The sequence below is a fragment of the Nycticebus coucang genome, chromosome 7 (assembly GCF_027406575.1).
Source record: "Nycticebus coucang isolate mNycCou1 chromosome 7, mNycCou1.pri, whole genome shotgun sequence".
Lineage (NCBI taxonomy): Eukaryota > Metazoa > Chordata > Mammalia > Primates > Lorisidae > Nycticebus > Nycticebus coucang.
The window spans coordinates 37,615,179-37,634,167 of NC_069786.1; the positions used below are offsets into that span (position 1 = coordinate 37,615,179).

At 35.0% G+C, this 18,989-nt stretch overlaps 1 protein-coding gene and 1 pseudogene across 1 annotated transcript in view; one reads left to right on the forward strand and one right to left on the reverse strand.

Annotated features, from left to right (window-relative positions):
- ARHGAP15 (Rho GTPase activating protein 15) overlaps positions 1-18,989 on the forward strand; it is a 624,230-nt gene that overhangs the window by 52,011 nt on the left and 553,230 nt on the right. The window contains exon 5 of the mRNA XM_053596459.1: positions 7,827-7,916. Within this exon, the coding sequence (XP_053452434.1) occupies positions 7,827-7,916 (90 nt within the window). The remainder of the gene's footprint in view (positions 1-7,826; positions 7,917-18,989) is intronic.
- On the reverse strand, positions 1,842-3,377 carry LOC128590491 (methionine aminopeptidase 2-like; annotated as a pseudogene).

Below are 18,989 nucleotides of genomic sequence, written 5' to 3' on the forward strand. Positions count from 1 at the left end.
AGTCAGCCCCCCAAATGGTTACAATGTGTGAATAACACAGAGTGTTGCAAACGAGTATGTTTTGAAGTAGGAGAAATGGAAAGGAGTGACTTGCCCAACAATAAGGAGAACCTGTGGAGACCTTCTTGGAGTTGCATTGTGAAAATGAGCAGGCAAGCAGGCTGGGTTGAAGAGGGAGATAAATGTATTCTGGGTGAAAAGAATGAATGCATGGTCACATCCCAAATGTATATAATTGTGGAAACGTGTTGTATTTGGTTGCTGCCATGGCTATAGCTAATGTGGACTAATGAGGAGAATAATTGGAAAAGGAATGAAAACAAGAAGGATGGGGAGGAGAGGATACAAAGCAGCCTGTATGTACCTCACTGACAGATTTGAACATTATCCTGTCAATAATATGCTTTCCAGGAAAATAATGTGAGGTTTGTAATTTAGGGGGGAAAAAAAGTCAAAAAAGTGAAGAATGAACTGAAAAGATTTTTATTGGTCACAAAGGCAAGAGCTAGAATAATTTAGGTGGGAGAAAATAAAAACTCAATTGAGGTTATGATCATGAGATGGAGAAGATGAAGCTAATTCTGGAATTGGGGCTGCTGTGCCTTTTGATTTTGGATGGCAAGAGAAAGGGGGAAGGGTTAAAAAATTGTCAGGTGAAATTATTAGTGATTATTTTTGAAGACAAGCCATAAAGAAAAGGGGCCAAGTCTGTGAACACAATGATTCCACTGAAGAGTCTGTGCCATCCTCCAGTGACGGCGTAGAAAAGGCCTGAGAGAGGGACGGAGGGAGGGGGGTGGGGCCTTGGTGTGTGCCAAACTTTCTGGGGGCAAGACATGATTGCAAGAGGGACTTTACCTAACAAATTCAATCAGTGTAATCTGGCTTATTGTATCCTCAATGAATCCCCAACAATAAAAAAAAAAAAAAAAGAAAGAAAAAACAGTTCTGGCATGTGGAATAAGCTGTGGGCCAGAGTAACCCCCCGAGGAGTCAGCAAATGACAGGTGATGGTACAGGACTGGGAACATGACTGACACCCCCTGGAAGCAGTGAGCTGGGAGAGATAACAAGGGCCTAGAAGAATATGCCAGGGCTTACCAACAATTAGGAAGTGGGGAAAGGAAGAGAAGTCAGTGAAAGAAAAAAGAAGGAAGAGTATAAAAAGAGAAAGAATTTGGTCTCAAACTCATCAGCTCAGGTGATTCACCCGCCTCAGCCTCCCTGAGTGCTAGGATTACAGGCATGAGCCACCATGCCCTGCCCAAAGAGACATAAAAAGTGAAAGAATTTGGAAAGAAAATATGGTATTTTTACAGCTCAGGAACAAGAGGGTTTTAAGGAAAAAGGTCAACAGAAGCTAACGATACAGAGTTCAGAATACAGAGTTCAGGTAAGATGCTGATGGGAAAGAAGGGCACCAGATTGTTTGTTTGTTTGTTTGTTTTGTCAGATCTGAAAATGTCTTTATTTTTTTTAGAAAATGGATTCCAGGAAGGTTAAAAAGCAATACCAGAGAGTATAGATGCAGAATTGGATGTAGTCATTCAAAGCATTCAAGTAAGAATATGGCAATATAAACATCCAAAAAGCATCCCTTAGATGTTCAAAACAAAATGTTTAAGTCATTCCTAACGGATTTAAGCTTTATAGCATTTCCTAGACAGGAGAAAGTAAAACAGTTAACATTTGAAAAGTCCTGAAAGCTTTTTCCTTGGTTAATTAGACCGTTTGCCTTTGATCAAATTCCTTCTTTTTTAACATGAATAAAAAGTATTACAAAGGTCCACGGTTAAAACAGACAACATGTTGCAAATTAATTCTAGTATAATGTATTCCAACAAAGCTTAGAAAATAAAGATGTTGAGGTGGCTTTGGACTAAGTTTAATAGTCATCTCCTCTGCTGACAACTTCTTTGCATGTTGGACGCAACGGTATGGTATGTTCAAACTGTGCTGTACATGATCCTTTAATGTCACATAATGGTGGATATGGATCTACAATGCCCGAGTCACACAGATTCTTCAGAGCCATTAAATATTTACTTTCTCCTAAGCGATCAAGCCATCTGTGGCAGAAGGCAAGGGTGCCGAAGCCTTATCGGCACATGTCCAACATCAAAATTTTTCACGTAATGTGAACATTCCATGTCATCATGAACAACACCTTTTCCTGTACTACCAAAGGGTTCAATTGCATACACTTCTCCTTCTTCCATTCTTGTTGCCTCTCCTTTCACCATGGGCACTGTTTTCCCAGCATGTATTCTATACTGCCCAATTGAATGTCCATTCAGATTACGGATTGGTTTCACTTGTTATGTCTTCCCATCTATTTCAACTTCATAGGATTCCATAACTTCTTAGATGGCCTCCCCAACATCTATGATGTTCACATAGACGAACATCAATTCCAGCACACTTTATTCCAGTATTAGTAGCATCCTTTACAGTTTTTAATAATGTATCATATTTGGGATTAAAAGTGACGGTAAAAGCACAGTCAATAATCCTACCACTTATGCATGTTCCAAAATCTATCTTACAGATGTCATCATACTGTAATACTGTTGTGTCACCAGCATTGGGAGTATAATGGGCAGCACAATTATTGAGAGAACACCCAGTAGGAAATGCCAGGCCTGCATTTAATCCATTCTCTTTTATCAATTTGCGTAAACAGTCTTCTAAGTTTTCGCAGATTTCTATCATTGTCATCCCAGGCTGGATCCAGCTCATAACATATTTTCTAACTTGTCGATGTGCTTCTGCAGCTTCTCGAAAATCATTCCAAATCTCTTCACTGGCCTGATCTAAGGCTTTCTTTTCTTCACTTGTAGTTCTCCAAGCAGCTGTTTGCCCATCTTGTGTGGGTGGATATTCTCACTCTTGTCCTTTGGGAAATACACCATTGGGATACAGGTCACATATTGGAACTGAGGGAGGGTTTGTTTGAACTTTTGATCCTTTCTTCTTCTTCTTCTTCTTCTTCTTCTTCTTCTTCTTCTTCTTCTTCTTCTTCTTCGTCTTCGTCTTCGTCTTCGTCTTCTCCTTCTCCTTCTTCTTTTCTTCTTCTTTTTCTTCTTTCCAGTTGCTCCATCCCCATCACCATCTCCATCTTCATCATCATCATCTCTTTCTTTTTTTCTTCCAATACTTGTTTTTCCAATTTCTTGCTACCTCATCCACTGAGGCTCCTGATTCTTTATCAGGTTCTTGTTGCCCTACTGCAGCAGCCCCTTTACTCTTCTTCTTCTTCCATCTTTTTTTCTTGGCTGCTTCTTCAGCCATAGAGGCAGCTTCCACCTCCCTGTCATCTGCATCCAAGTCACCATTCAGGTGGCTCCCAAGGCCGCTGCCTCCTCCACACCCGCCATGTTGCCTGAGAGAGTGTGAGGGAATGAGAGCGGCACCAGATTGTGTTGATCTGAATGGTCAAGACCTTTTAGAAAAGTCAGATGTCAGTGGTTAGGAGAGAATGGAACATGATCAGACAGAATGTGAATGCAAAACAAGGAAGAATCTGGCAATAATGAAAGGGAAATAGGTAAGACCAAGAAAAAGTCAGGTTGTGGAGCTGATGCTTGCTTTTCCTTTTTTTTTTTTTTTTTGTACAAAGAATTGAATTGAGCATAGTTACAAGCTAAATGATATAATCCATTTGAGAGTAGGAGAAAGGGACAGCTCAGAAAATAAGACACAAGATTGGATAAAATTAGGAACTAGAGAGGTATAAGCTTTGAGCTTCCTTTGGGGCAAGACAGGGCATGCCTTGTGGGTCATTTATGGACCATGTGGCACTGATGGGCCAGGTAATGTTGATACTGGTAGCAGCAACTTGTCATATCCAGGCAAGCAAGTTCATTAGGTAAGAGTCACAGATCCAGGCCTGGAATTTGGAAGCCAGAGGGAAAGTGAGAAATGTTGACACTTATAGAGAAAAAGTAAAATACGTGAATGCTTGTTCTTGGACCTAAAAAAGGCATTGATTTTTAGGTAAATAAACTAGTAGGAGGAAGATAGAGGTATGGTGGGGGGCCATGTATTCTGTTGTGATCAAGGACTTGGAACTTGGAGTCAGATAAAAGTGAGTTCATATCTCAGGTGGGGCACATCCTGAGTGTGTGATCTGACATAAGGCACCTGGTCACTACCTGTTTGAGATTGTTCATGTGTAAGTTGAAGGCAATGGTAATATTTTTATCAGATTGTTTTAAGGGATAAATGAGATATCAATATAAAGTGTTCATAGAGCAAGATAGGAAGCTGTCATTAAAGTTTATATTTGTTTTTTATTTTAATTATACAAACTAAATATGAAAAGTGTGAAAATTTGCGAATTTTCCAGCACAAAAACTCCATGATGTCTGTGAAGTAGGAGTAAATCACTGGATGGGGCAGACTAATGAGGCCCAAAGCTTTGGAAAAGAGGTGTCATGAGGAAGAAGAGAAAGGGACCAGAAACACATCAAAAGTTTACCCAGCAAAGTCGAAGACCCAGCGGAAGGAGGTCTTGTTAGTCCAGTATTCGGTGGCATGAGAAAGATCACAGAGGGACAAGCAGATGAGAAGGGTATCAGTGGAGGGAGTTGCTGACTGTTGAATCAGGGACCACTGCTGGTCACAAAAGAAGTGAACTCAAGAGGGGCTTGAGAGGCTGGGAGACTGCACAAAAGTGGACGATTTCAATAACTTCAGAATCACACATGACAACAGAGTGGCAGTGAGGAAAGCTCTGGAAGTGGGATTTTGGAGTGAGACGCAGCACGAAGACTTCTGAAGTGGAGAGGAGGTGAAGGGATGAGATCAGGAGGAATGGAAGAGACAGGGCGATGTGGAGAAGGTGCTCAGGTGGATGATACCATGAGATTATTGAGAGAGTTCCGAGGGCAAGAAACCTGAGCCAGCTGCCATGAGATTTAGTCCATGATGCTGACGAGAACATTGTCTAGAGATTGACATCACTAGAGTATGATAAGACTGTGGAAAGCTTAGAATGCTTTTTACCCACAGGTTTCCTCTGTATCCTATGGAGTCTATAGGTAATATTACAGATACTGAGGCTAATATGGGATCCATAAAGAAGAGCCAATGTTTTCCTTTAACCTGGAGGCCCAGTGCCCAGCAAAGTGACTCCCACATTGATACACAGCAGGTGTACAATAATTGCTCAGTGAATGATCCGTGACATCCCACATTCTATCTAAATATGAGTCCATTAAACCGTTTGTCACTTCCAAATCACAAACCAAAGACTTCATACCCATTGGGAAAAAAATACAAATCTTAATTTTTGTAAAATTGGAATTTTAAGATACCCAAGCCTCCCTTCCAAATCACAAATGATAGTTGCATTTTGGTATTTTTCCTTCATTCATTAATTCAGCAAATACTCATTGAACAACAACTATGGGCCAGGCAATCTTCCACACATTGGGAAAAACAGTGGAGGGAAAGGCAAACAAGGCCCGAGCTCAGGGAGCTTAACTCAAATGGAGGGGGGGTAGGACACAGACGGTCAGCATATAAAAATATATATGTTAATTTCTGTCCGGAGGAGGGCTGCAGCGAAATTAAAATAAGTAGTGAGCCAGAGAGTAACCAGGAGCGCTGAAGCACAACTCTTTTATACAAGACAATCAGAAAACGCCTCTAACAAGGTGACATTTAACTGGGACCTAATGGATAAGAGGGAACTGGCCATGTGAAGATCAGGAAATATTCTAGGCAAAAAGGTGGGGCAAAGGACCTACTGCGAGATCAAGTTTAACAGAAAAGGACAAAAGCAAGATCACTATGCCTGTCCTAGAGTCTAGTGTGCAAGCCATAACTTTCCCCAAATTCATACATGTTTAAGCATGAGTCTGAGCATAGCGTATAGGCAAATTTCAAGCCCTGCGTAGTGGTGAAGAATAGGCTCTGAGCGACACTGCCGGCATCTAAATCCTGGCCCCTCAATTTCTAGCTCAGTTATCTTGAGGAAATTTAACGAATCATTTGACACACTTTCTTACCTGAAATATGGTAATAATAAGAATACCTACTTTATAAAGCTGCTGTAAGATTTAAATGAATTATTAATAATAGTTGTAAAGAACTTAAGGAAGGGTTTGACACATAAAAAGTGCTTGTTATATAAAATATATTATATATATAATACTACATATAAGACTGTATTATATAGAAAAGATAATCCCTTTGTTATTATTAGTGATTATTTTTGTTGGTTCTGAGTATCACCTAATTTAATTAACTCTATAGGAAGGATGTCGTTTTTAATTTTCCTGCATCACAAATCACCTAACAATGAACACCATAATCATACTTTGAGATTTTCCACAATAGTAATCGCCTGGCTGGAAAAGTGTGGGTAAATCATTAAACACTTTCATGGATCAAAATATGAGGTATTTAAAGGTGATGGCAAATCTTGAGGAATTTCTTATGAAGTCACTATTAAATAAAAAGGGAAGGGCAGGTATATTATAACTTTTATCCTGTCAACTGAATTTATCCTGCAGGAAACTTATGCTTGGCTTGTACAATGTTTTGAACAAAAATTATACAGTTGTCCCCCCCAAAAACCCTCACAACTTATTTTTTAAAATTCCAGAGATGTGGCTTCTGACAAATAGTATTTCTATTAAGCTGATAGAATTAGACAAAATAGTTATGAGGCAACATATGTGACGATAATATCTTTCAATATTTTTACCATTATATTATTATTTTATGTTTTATGCTCACGTTCATGTTGAAAACATTGCCAAAAAAACTATTATAGGCTATGTATATTAAAACTGATAAAGTAATGATTTTTCTTTAATAAATTTTAGTTACTAAAAATGTTTAATAATTGGAGTTATGAAAATTTAAAATTATATGTGTGACTCACTTGTATCAAATGAAAATAAGAAGCAGCAAATATAAATGATATTCCTATAAATTTATTATTATGAATTATCAAAATAAAAACAAATTTTAACTAACATCTACACTGTAATTGGGTAATGATAAAGAAACTATACATTATAATCTATTTAGTATATATTACATTTATTAAATAAAATTATACATATACTTACATGTATAATCTTAATATCTAAATTGTGAATTTCCAAAAGGCATAGTTGGTACAATAAATACAGTATTTACTGAGTTTGTTAATATAGGAAACACAAACCTAAAAGGAGTCTTTGAGATTAATTAATCCGCCTGCTCACTTCTCAGATGATGTATGTAACAAGGCTCTAAATAACATTTCTAAAGTCACAAAACTAAAAATTAACAATTTTTCGCATTATAGTATGATTTATTAATTTTTCTTTTCCTTTAAAGTCTAATAATTTGTGACTTACAATGGTTTTATGTTATCAATTGAATAGCAATATTCCACATTATTGAGTAGCAGATTTTAAACTTTTTTTAATAATTACTAAAAACACTATTTCAAAATGTCAACATTTTAAATATTAATTTTTTCTATTATCTATAATGAGTGATATAATTTAAAAAATAGACTTCTAATTTTATATGGCAAAAATTATAAAGTCTCAGGCAGCGCCTGTGGCTCAAAGGAGTAGGGCGCCGGCCCCATATACCAGAGGTGGTGGGTTCAAACCCAGCCCTGGCCACAAAAACGGCAAAAAAAAAAAAAAAATTATAAAGTCTCAAATGAAAAATTCCTTCAAATTAGGTTTCCAGGAGATTGGAGCAAGGCTTTATATTATAAATATGTATAGCTACTAACTCAATAAAACCTATTTTCTTTGAAATGTATCTACAATGTTATATGCTTTTTAATCTTATTTCATTTTGGTTTACAGAAAACTGGGCACAAAGCAGAAAGTGTGGATTTGTATGGGGCACATATAGAATGGGCCAAGGAAAAATCAAGCAGAAAGAATGTCTTTCAGGTAAGAATGCTACATATATTCAGTTTATTCCTATTTCCTCTAAATCAGAGCTTTCTTGAGTAATCAAAGTAAGATTACCTTCTTGTGATGTGTTCATGTGCAAGAACTAGTTTTCTGAAGGTCATTACGAAAAATTGACTTGTTGAATCTTGTGTTTGGTTTGTTGTTTTCCCCTGATGATTAGTTGCTATCTGAACACAAACTATCTGTCGTGCATGAATTAGTTTTACACACAGATCATTGAATTTTGTGCTATCTTTTATGGTTTGGGGTTTAATTGTGTTGGAGTTTGAAAATGCTTAACAAATACTTTTAATATAGAATTTTCAGATACACAGAAACTAAGAGTCACTAATGATAAGCTACTGTTGTTCATAGACACTCCTGCCTTTTAGTCATTAATTATATCACCAGTGTAACTTAAAGGATGGAAAGGGCTGAATGGATAAAATGAATCTTTCCATATTGCATACTTTAATTTTCAGAAAACATTTATGATTATGATTAATAATTATAATAATATACCTTTAAATAGAAAGAACCATATGAAATCTTTAAGAGAAATTAAAAACTATATAATGTTAACCAAAATCATATAATTTAGGGTGATTTCTGTGGCAATTAATGATTTTAGATCATGGAGCTTGATATTTTTTATTTTTATATGAAATTTCAAAGTAACCAGTAAGTTTTATAGGTATATTTTAGAATTTATATTATTTAGTAGCCAGGAATCCAGATTATTACATTTTTTTTAATTAAATATCTTTTAAGGGCATTTGGCCTTTGAAGGGAAGCCAATTCTTCTGTTCTTAAATACTGTGCTGAAGATAATTAATATGTTAGGTCTTATAGAAGCTTAGGTAGCTGACATTTCCTATCTATATTTTCACAGGAGGGAGAAAAGTTGGCTTCCAGTTTGATCTATATTTTCCACATGATAATTCAGTTAAATCCAAATGATTTGGGTCTATTCACATTGCAAAAATAAAAGAAAACAAAAAACATTTTTAATATATTCTGGAGTAAATTGTTCTTCTGGTTCTAGTTTAATCTATTTAGGTATAGAAATTATTTTTATCAGAAAAGAAAGTGAAAGAATATATACAATTATGATGGGTCAATTTATGGTAAACTTTAAAAAGAAAGAAAGGAGGAAGGAAGGGAAGAAAGGAGGGAGGAAAGGAGGGAGGAAAGGAGAAAGGGGAGAACATGTGTTAAAAAAAAAAAAGGAAAAAAAAGAAAAGAAAATCAAATACAACTTGTTGGACACAATGCTCTAAAGCCAGAAATTATTAAAATGTGGCCGTATAGAATCAGAGAAACAAATTTTGCTTTAAAGTGATATACCCTGTTTTCTCAATTTCTTACTTTTTTTTTATTATTCTGCCATAAATAACAAAATTTAAAGATTATAATCCTAGCTTTTATAATAACCTAGACAACCAAAATGAAAGCTCTGGTCTAGATCAGGTGAGCTCAGTGGTGGAGCCTTATTATGTATTAAGGATTTAGCAACATAGTCCCCAAAGTTGTAAAAGAAAGACATTGAAATTTGACATAGACATAATTCTTGGACAATAGAAACTCTTAGAGAGTGGCTAAGCCAGGCTTGTTCAGTTCCTTCTGTTAACCTTATGAAGTTAAATTAGACCAAAAATATGGATAACAGTCAACTATATATGATGCATACAAGGCTGTAAATATTGAAGAAAAACTTTAAAAATGTTTATGTATAATTTTACATGCCTAGAGAGAGATGCATTTCAATCATCTATATTGATAGTATCATTCTAATCTTTTCTGAACATGACTAACCACCTCCTGTTGCAATTTTCTGCTTGATTTTTGCATTTTTAAATATAGGTACTTCCAAAGATATTAAAAAGCATTCTCACTTTTTAGCTTTAGGAGGTGAAAATCTTGCCAGCTAGTTTTGTTTGTAATGTAACTGAGTGACCATAGGGCCACGGTGTTCTTACATCAGTTTATCTGCTTTATTTTTTATATTTTACCCTGTAGTTTGAAGAATCAGAGGTGATTTTAAGAATATTGTGAATAACAAAGCTAAAGACATTCAAGTTTAATTTTCTGCTTCATATTTTTTGGGGCGGGGGTGAACCACTTCATTATTTGCATGCTGAACTCTTCTCATCACCTGAACACATGAGCTGTGGTGAAATTTACTAATATGTATCCATAGATCCAGACTACGCGAGTAAGCCTTTTGAGAAGAATAGTATAAATAGCTTTTATAGTTCTGTTAACAAAAATGCATTGGGAAGGATTTGCTGGAGAGCTAAATCTAGATGACTGCATCAATATTTGATTAGATACATTAGCTGCTCTAACTCTCAAATGATCAGGATAAACATAATTATGTCTCAAAAACATGGTATTAAGGCATTGTTGGGTGTTTGAGTGTGTGTGAGCAGGGGTTTCATTACCTACAGAATAATGAAGTGTTCCTTTCTGACTGAAAAAGACCATCATAGCTTCAGCTGATGTACTATATCAGAAATAGCTTTAGAATTCCAAGTTTGAATTAGGCTTGGTGTTCAATCTCAGTCTATGAATTATAGATTACAGATAGCAAATGACTATTGAGATTTTTGGTTCAAGAAAAATCAAAGAAGTGCAAATTAGAAATAATTTAAAATTTGAAATCTGTCTTTAAAAAGTTGATGGATTAGCAATTATATGCTGCATAATTACAATGTCTATGGAGAAATTGATCTTAAAATGAATATAAAAACAAACAAAAATAGTGTGTGCTTAAGATATGCTTGAAAGTCTCAGAAGAACACATTTGTGATATTAAAAAAATGGAAGGATTCCATTTGTTTGTATATGCCCATTTAAACCTTTAAGTTGTCATTTTCTCTTTGTTTTAAAAGCTAAATTTCCTTTATAGTCAAAAGCTTATCAAACTATTAATGTGGATTCAATCTTATTTGATTGGTACATGGTAATACAATAATAACATTAATTGTTAAGTTTTGATGTTCAACAACTTTCAGTAAATCAAAATGGTAATCGCTTGCTTAGTTCTAGAAGATCAACTTATTTTATAACAGAACAATTTTTGGCTTAATTGATGCCTCTTAATAATAATAATTAAAGAATTAATTTCCATAATAAAGTATATATGGATAAGTCATAATATATGTTAATATGCATGTATAAGTACATGCATATACATACACATCTAAATAGTTTGATCTTAGGAAATAGAGTGAGCATTCTACATCCACACACACAAACACAGACACATACTTAGCTTTTATAAAAGGTCATACAAATTCTAATGTACCTTTGTAAAAACTGTCCATCACTACTAACTTCTGTTTAATTCTGCATTTGTGATAATTCCCAAAGACCCTCACAAGTTTGATGTAGCTTGAGAAAACATTTAGCAACTGAGTGATTTGTAAGGAAACTGTGGTACAGTTTTCTTAGTTAAACTTAAGAACAACACTAAGTCTTCATCAGGGAAAGAGTGAATAAAAAGATTTATGTTCAAATCACATCTCTTAAACATTCCTGCTAAGTGCTAGTTTGCTCTTTGGTGTTTAGCCTGAAATTTAAAGCACTAAGGATTAAAAGGATTACAACATAATCTTAAATAATCCTAAATGTCATTTACAGAGAGATAGTTGTAATAACTAAATAAAACCACGTTAAAGGATGGCAGTCTTGTCAGCAGCATCCATCACGCAAGCACTGTTCCTGTCACCTCCCTCTCTTTCCTGACTAGCTATCTTAGGCAGCTACAAACTCTTTCAATAGGAAGTTCAACTAAGAAAATGACTGCAAAGTAATAATTAACTAATTACTCAAAACCATTTTTTTAAGCTTTTAATATTCTTGTTTCAATGTTGAAGGAAAGATTTTCTTCCTTTGAACATAAGACTCGCTGTTAAGTAATTCTGAAAGTCTAAAAGGGATTTGTTCTATGAAATTCGGATTTGGTCAAGGGGCCTCACTTGGGGATCTTGAGGGCTACATGTGGGCTTTAGCCCACAGGTTCTCTACCCCTACATGTCAAGGCGATGAAATAGACAGATGACAGCATCTCTAAAACATTCTCCGACATGTGAGGATGTGCCCTCTTATTAAATATATTGTAGTCCCAAAGCACTGTAATTAATTCCATGCTGCTTAATTTATTACCTAAATGTTCTTTACTTAAATATTCTGTCATGTAAATTATTTTTTTCTCTCCAAAGAAAATATAAAAGACACAAACTATATCCCATACTGCCTTCTGCTAACTAAACCAGAGGACTGGACACTTTTTAGCTAAATAAATTGTTACTTCTAAGGCTAGAGTTTGTATTCCTTCAGTAAAAAAAAAAAAAAAAAATACAAAAATTCACTTTTAAGAAAACATTGTAAAAGTATGCCCATGTTATAGGCCCCGTACTCTAAAATTTCTGGGATATAAATAGGGAGTAAATAACAAGTAGGTAACTATTTCCTTGGTTGTTTTCATTATAAGGTGTAAGACAATAGATAATTAAATGTTCATTTTAAATAATTAAATCATTTCTACTCTAAAGATCTACCTATTCTCATAACAAGATAGTGACTAAGCCTCATTTTTCCTGAGTTCCCTTTAAAATAAAATTTCTAAAATGTACACTGGTGGCTGGGCGTGGTGGCTCATGCTGTAATCCTAGCACTCTGGGAGGCTGAGGTGGGTAGATTGCTTGAGCTCACGAGTTTAAGACGAGCCTGAGCAAAAAGCAAAACCTCATCTCTACTAAAAATAGAAAAAAAAAATGGGGCAACAGGATCACTTGAGTCTAAGAGTTGGAGGTTGCTGTGAGCTATAATGATGCCACGGCACTCCACCCAGAGCGACAGCTTGAGACTTTGTCTCAAAAAAATAAATAATAAAATAAAATGTACATTGGGCTCTCCTATACATTATATGATTTAAGTAGGCCAATTCTACCAATTAATGAATTGTGGTTGATTAGGAATATACCAACAGCTTCTTGAAAGGCAGAACATATTTAATGGCTCAAGAAGATGAAAAGTCTATTCACCTTCCCCACCACCAATTTTCAAAAAATACCATGGTCAAATTTCCTGGATTTGAGATTCTTTTTCAATATATTAAAAATGTATCTCAAAGGACAGGTCCTATCTTTAAAAGTAAAGTAGACCTCAAAATAGATTTATCATTACTCATATTACTCTTTTGACTTTGGATAGAGTCTTCTGACTGTAATGTATATTAAGCGTTTTCATGTAATATTTTCCATGGATATGCATTACATTTCAACATAATTTGATTGGTCTTCCTGATCTGAATATGTCTTAGCTTAAAATGTTTAAGTACTACTTAAGGTTATTAATGCAAAGATAATTTAATAGCATCTTGGAAAATGTCATTTTAAACCAAAAGGAAAACTACTGGTATTTTGCTTTTATCCATTTCCTTACGTTAAAAGTGGTGGTTTAAAATAAATCTGAGCTTTTACCAATTTTCTCTTTCATTTTTCAATGCTTGTAGTTAGGCTAAATGCACAAGGATGATTCTTTGCATTCATATATGCATTAGGTTTTGAGTAAAGCTGGTTTCACTTTAGAGAATTACTCAAAGTATCTTAAAAGAAAAGACATTAAAAATAAACAGGGTAAGAGAAGCATTAACATCGAATACAGTTTTTTGTTTTTTTTTTTTTTTGCTTTGTAGTATGTCCCTAATCATTTTATCTACCTATTAGATATTCATTCATCATTTAGGGAGTACTGCAGAGCAAGCACATGAATCCGGGGATGTGTGTTCCAGGTTTGGCTATATCCGTTGTAACTTTGTATAGAACCCATGGCAGGATCCCTTCTTCAACTTGAGTCACACCCAGGAAAAGAGATAACAGTCCTGACTGCATCTGCCTCCCACGTGTATTAATGTTAAAATGAAGTGATCCTGTATTTGGTGTATTTGAAAGCAACTACATAGATATAATTTTAACATAAATACAATAAGTTATCACTATTCACATGCTAATCACAGTATCTCACAACATTTTGAGGGAAATTCCAGATGTGGATTTTAGAAGAATCTGGAGGAGAGAGGTATATATCGGTGAGATGCAACTCAGAATGTCTCCTTTACTTCTAGTCTTTCTACTGTCTTCTGACCTTATCAACAGACCAAGGTTAATAAACAATGTGAAAATCTTTCCATTCATTGTGTAACTAAAAATATATGTCCTCAAATCTTACTTAAATTATTTTAATATTCTATTTTTGTAGTGTCATTGATCCAATAGCTAAATAATACAAATTAATTATTCAGTGACACATGTGCAAGTTAATACTTTCAGAAAAGAATTACTCTGAAAACCTACCAAGCTATTGATAGGAATTTGCAAAATGTAACCTACAGGCAAGTGCAGTGACCATGCCCACCAAATGGTGACACCTGTTATTATACCAAGATAATAGGCCAATACTTTTCCTCTGGAAAGAGACATGATTGCTTTTATGATTTCTGCTTCACTTTTGTAAGATTGCATAGATTTTGCATGAAGTGGGGCATAATTTTATAACGGAAGCCTTATCAGGGGTTGATAGAAATTAACTGAAAAGCAGAAAGGCTAGAGACAGGAAATAAAATTGATGGTAAGAATCTAGGTGAGATAGACAGGGCGTGTTAGTTTTGACTGCTATAAGAAGAAACAGAAACAAGAAGAGGGATGGAAGGTATGCTCCTCAAATGATGAACATGCTTATTGGGTCAGATCATAGAACCTGGGAACTACTGTCTTACTGCAGGATTAATTTTTGAGAAATAATAAAGCTCTTTTATTAAATATTATTTGGGCATTGGGAATTAAGATATATAATAATATATATGAAATAGGGTGGCACCTGTAGCTCAAGGAGTAGGGTGGCGGCCCCATATACCAGGGGTGGTGGGTTCAAATCCAGCCCTGGCCAAAACCGCCCAAAAAAAAAAATATATATATATTTATATATGAAATATATTATAGGGAAAATAATACCAATTTTATGTTGTCTGCATGCGTCCACGAATCTCACTGGTTAAAGCCTTAGACTCCAAGAATATTGTATTCATCTATACACCTTTGTTATTCCACTATTAATGGGCACAATACTATGCCAATGTATTCATTTCTCTTTGAACTGTCATCACAACAAAATGCGACTTGATGACAGCAAAGATTGACAATTACCATCTCAATATATTTGGGTCCCAAATTAGTTAAGGAGGGTCAAGATTTTAAGTTTCAAAAATAACCTAAAATAAATAAAATTTAAAAATGAAAGAAAAAAGGAAAGTCAACTTGGTTTCTTCAGAATAGATGCATGTGACATAAAGAACTGAGATCACTGGTTAGCTCAGCTCACGTGGCTTTCTGGACTAGCTGGCCACATGTGCTTGAAGATAGGAGTTGTACATTTGGAGTAAATTCTGGTCTGACACCTGGCTAAATGCAACATGTAGTTCTTCATTTATTGACAGCATGCTGTGTATCCCCTTGTCTCGTGGAATGTACTCTGTTTCTCAGTGTTTTGCTAGAGCCAGTGTGATGGTGGCTGTGCCATCTGTGAGCTCCTGTGGCTAGCAGTGCCATTTCCCTGTGTCCATAAGAGCGGAGTGATGCTAACTGAGCCACGTGGGCATCCAGCCTGGGACTTCAGGCGATGCACACCAACCTGACCAAAAGAAACCACTGTCATGAGGGATTTCGTGGGGTTGAAGTAAAATCAACAAGTGTTACAGTTTTTCCATTTGTGATTTTCATCTTGTATACAGCATAGATAATATTAATACTATGTTGATGCTGGTAAGATAATATTCGAACCAAGGAATTCCCTTTTCATATATGTCTCAAAATTCTTATTTTATACTTTTTAAAAGAATAGCCATGTTTATTTCCTGCTGAGGATGATTTTTTTTTTTTTTTAATAGCAAACAGGCCTATTCCAAAAAAAGGAGCAATTTGATCCCTAAAGCTGGTACATAATAGACAGGGCCAGCAAAATGGCATCACATTTTACAGCTTGTCCATAAGGGGACACAGGATGAAATAAAATTGAGTGCTTTTGGATAGCCTAGGATCACTGGCAGATAAATAGCTGATGCTATTCAGTTTTTAGAAACATAAGGTAATGAGGTTGGATCCGAAGTCAAGAGAAAAACATATATATTCACAGTGTTTATACGCCACAAGCCACTGAACAAGGGGAGAGCTAGGCAGTGGTGAGCAAAATCCTGAAACCTCAGAGCAGCGTTTAAAGCAGCACAAGAAAATAACAAAGCAAGTATCCATAAACAAAGGCTTGAAATGAACACAAGGAAAAAAAAACACAAAGTTAAGATGAAAGGAAAATGCCAGTACTCTTGCAGAACTGAAGAAGCCACTGGTGGAATGCATAGTCTTTCGATACACGAGTTAAGCATGCTACAAAAAGTTTAGTAGAAAATAAATATTCAAAAGCAAGGATATAAAACATTGCAAGGCCGCAGTTAAGGACTCCTGGTATTTGAAGAGAGAGGACGAGGTTACTCTTCTATCTTAACGAAACAGGATGTTAAGAGGTGGCCTAAGTGAAACAATGAAATGAAATGGCTGATCTTGGAGAAAAATCAGGAAGGAAACTGTTTTAACTATTTTCATCACATAATAGGTAGGTATGAGGTGACTTCACCAAGGGAGGAACAGTCACAAGGAGCAATCAGATATATATTTTTTTTTTCTTTTTTTTTAAGCAGAGAGCTTTTAGTTTTTTGATCTGTATGTCACCATTTTACCTAACATTTCATTTCTAGCGCTAGGAGAAATTTTACCAGGCTTTTACCAGAAATCTTGGGTGAACATGTGCAAACCTAAAAATTTACATTGTCAAAGTTAACAAATTGCTGAAATTGCTCTGAAACAGATAATACCAAGGACTCCCTTCCCAAGTAACTTAGAAAGACCTTGATCTATTTGGTTTTTCTCTTTTGGAAGTTGAATTTAAGCAGTGCTTAATTTTCAAAATTCCCACACCCTTGATCAAGTAAGAGACCAGCTTCTGGTACTTGAGGTCTGTCATAGACTTGAAATCAATTGGTGGAATGGGAAGTTATGAACACACTCTTTTGATGTGCAGGATGCAGGGAAGAGGGTGGCAGAAAATTACGTGAAACCCTTCCCTTTGACAGCTATACTGGAACATTTACAACCACAGATGTTATTTGTCCATCAGAAAGGAAAATATTTCTTTCAAGCCACAGGCATTTTCTACCACAGTATCAAAATGTAATTCAACAGCAATTTAATGTTTAATGCATATGACAATAAATATTATTTTGGGGGAACACTAAAAATCAAATAGGCCCACAAAATATAATTAGTGTTATTTAAAAAATGGGTTGGCTTCATTATGAATAAATAAATTTGTTCTTTTACTAAGGTGAGGATTGTTCTATAATTAAAATAGGAAATCTTAGAAGGACTGGTCAGAATGCTGCATTATTCATAAAAGCGTTGCTGCCATCTGGTGGCTAGTTGGCATTTCAGCACTGACTTTGCTGATTTGATTTGACTGGGTGCTCTTGGGAGGCGTTCAAAGAGCTTTATGTAGCAAAATATAAATGCAAACATCCGTTGGTACTAGATGTCATTCATCTGATGGCAGTTTTTCTGCTCTGTCCTGTCATGGAATGGAAGATTCGAGGGAGGCAATCAAATACTTGAATATCCTGAACACAAAAGCGTATTTTAAATGGCTTATGTGGGGAATTTACTCTTGGCTGTTGCTGACTGATGAATTTTATCGACACTCATTTCTGTTGGCAAATAAATAAGTATGTACTCAAATATTAGGAAGATTTATTGAATCTAAAGATATGCTATTTTGCTTAAATAAGAATATATATGAGATTCTGTAATCCCCTCATTTGGATCAAAGCATGAATTATTTTAAGTTATCACTCACTGAGTTTGACTATGGAAATGATACAATTTATGATGTCAAAAAAGAAAAAATGTATCGTGCTTCAAAAAACTCAGGATTTGTTCCAAATGATTCAATTGTTATATTAAAGTAATCTGATCATTAATAATTTAGGAATCTATAAAGTAATCTTTCCTTGTGGATTTACGAACTAGACAAATATTATTCACCACACATTGTATTTTTATTAAAAATAAAATAGTTAAAATGTAATTTAAGAAATATGATGCTTGTGAAGTATCAGTGCTTCAACTCATTTTTAATCTGAACTAATTAGGTTGTCTTTGCAATGTTAGTACACTTTATGTTTCTGATAACTGTAGACTGTCTCATTGTATGTAGTGAATATCCTGACCCTTAAAATGGCTGTTTAGATAGATCACAGTCTTTGAAGATTATAGGAGATAATGAGTTAAAATTGCCTCCGGAGGAAGGTTGAAGTTTTAGTCTGAATTCTCAGGGATGTTATTTAATAGTTAATATTCAGTTTCTAGTGAATATTTCCCTATGCTATCATCACCAATACTTTAGTAAGAGTCAGATAACAAAGTTCCATTACATTAAATCTGGAGAATTATAATTTTAAAGGAATATTATTCTTTATAAGAAAACTTGCAAAAGCCTATTTTTTTAAATAAGACTTTTGAGTTTTATTTCAAAATTCATGAGTAAGGTTTTACCTGGTAAATAAATAGTTGATATTATCTTTGTTATGCTCCACTTTTGTCACTTTACACATTTCCTTCTTCAAAACATAATTTGGCTCATGGCTCATCTTCTCTGGGAAGATGGTTCAATTTCCCACCCCTCCTCTGTTCCCACATTTAGGAGGAGGATATGAATGACGACAATAAAACCTTGCAAAGAAAGTAAAATCAATAATGATTATGGCCCTGTCTCTTTCATCCGTAAATATAAAATTTCAAGTAAATGATTCTCCTAATAGACTTGGATCCAAACTTATGGTGGTTCTAATGGCTCCATAATAGAGATAGTAAACCTTGTAGCTACAGTCAGGATGCCTCAGGTTTTAGTCATAAGTTGCTAATGTTTGGCAGCATTTACAGCTACTTAACACTGAATTCCCAT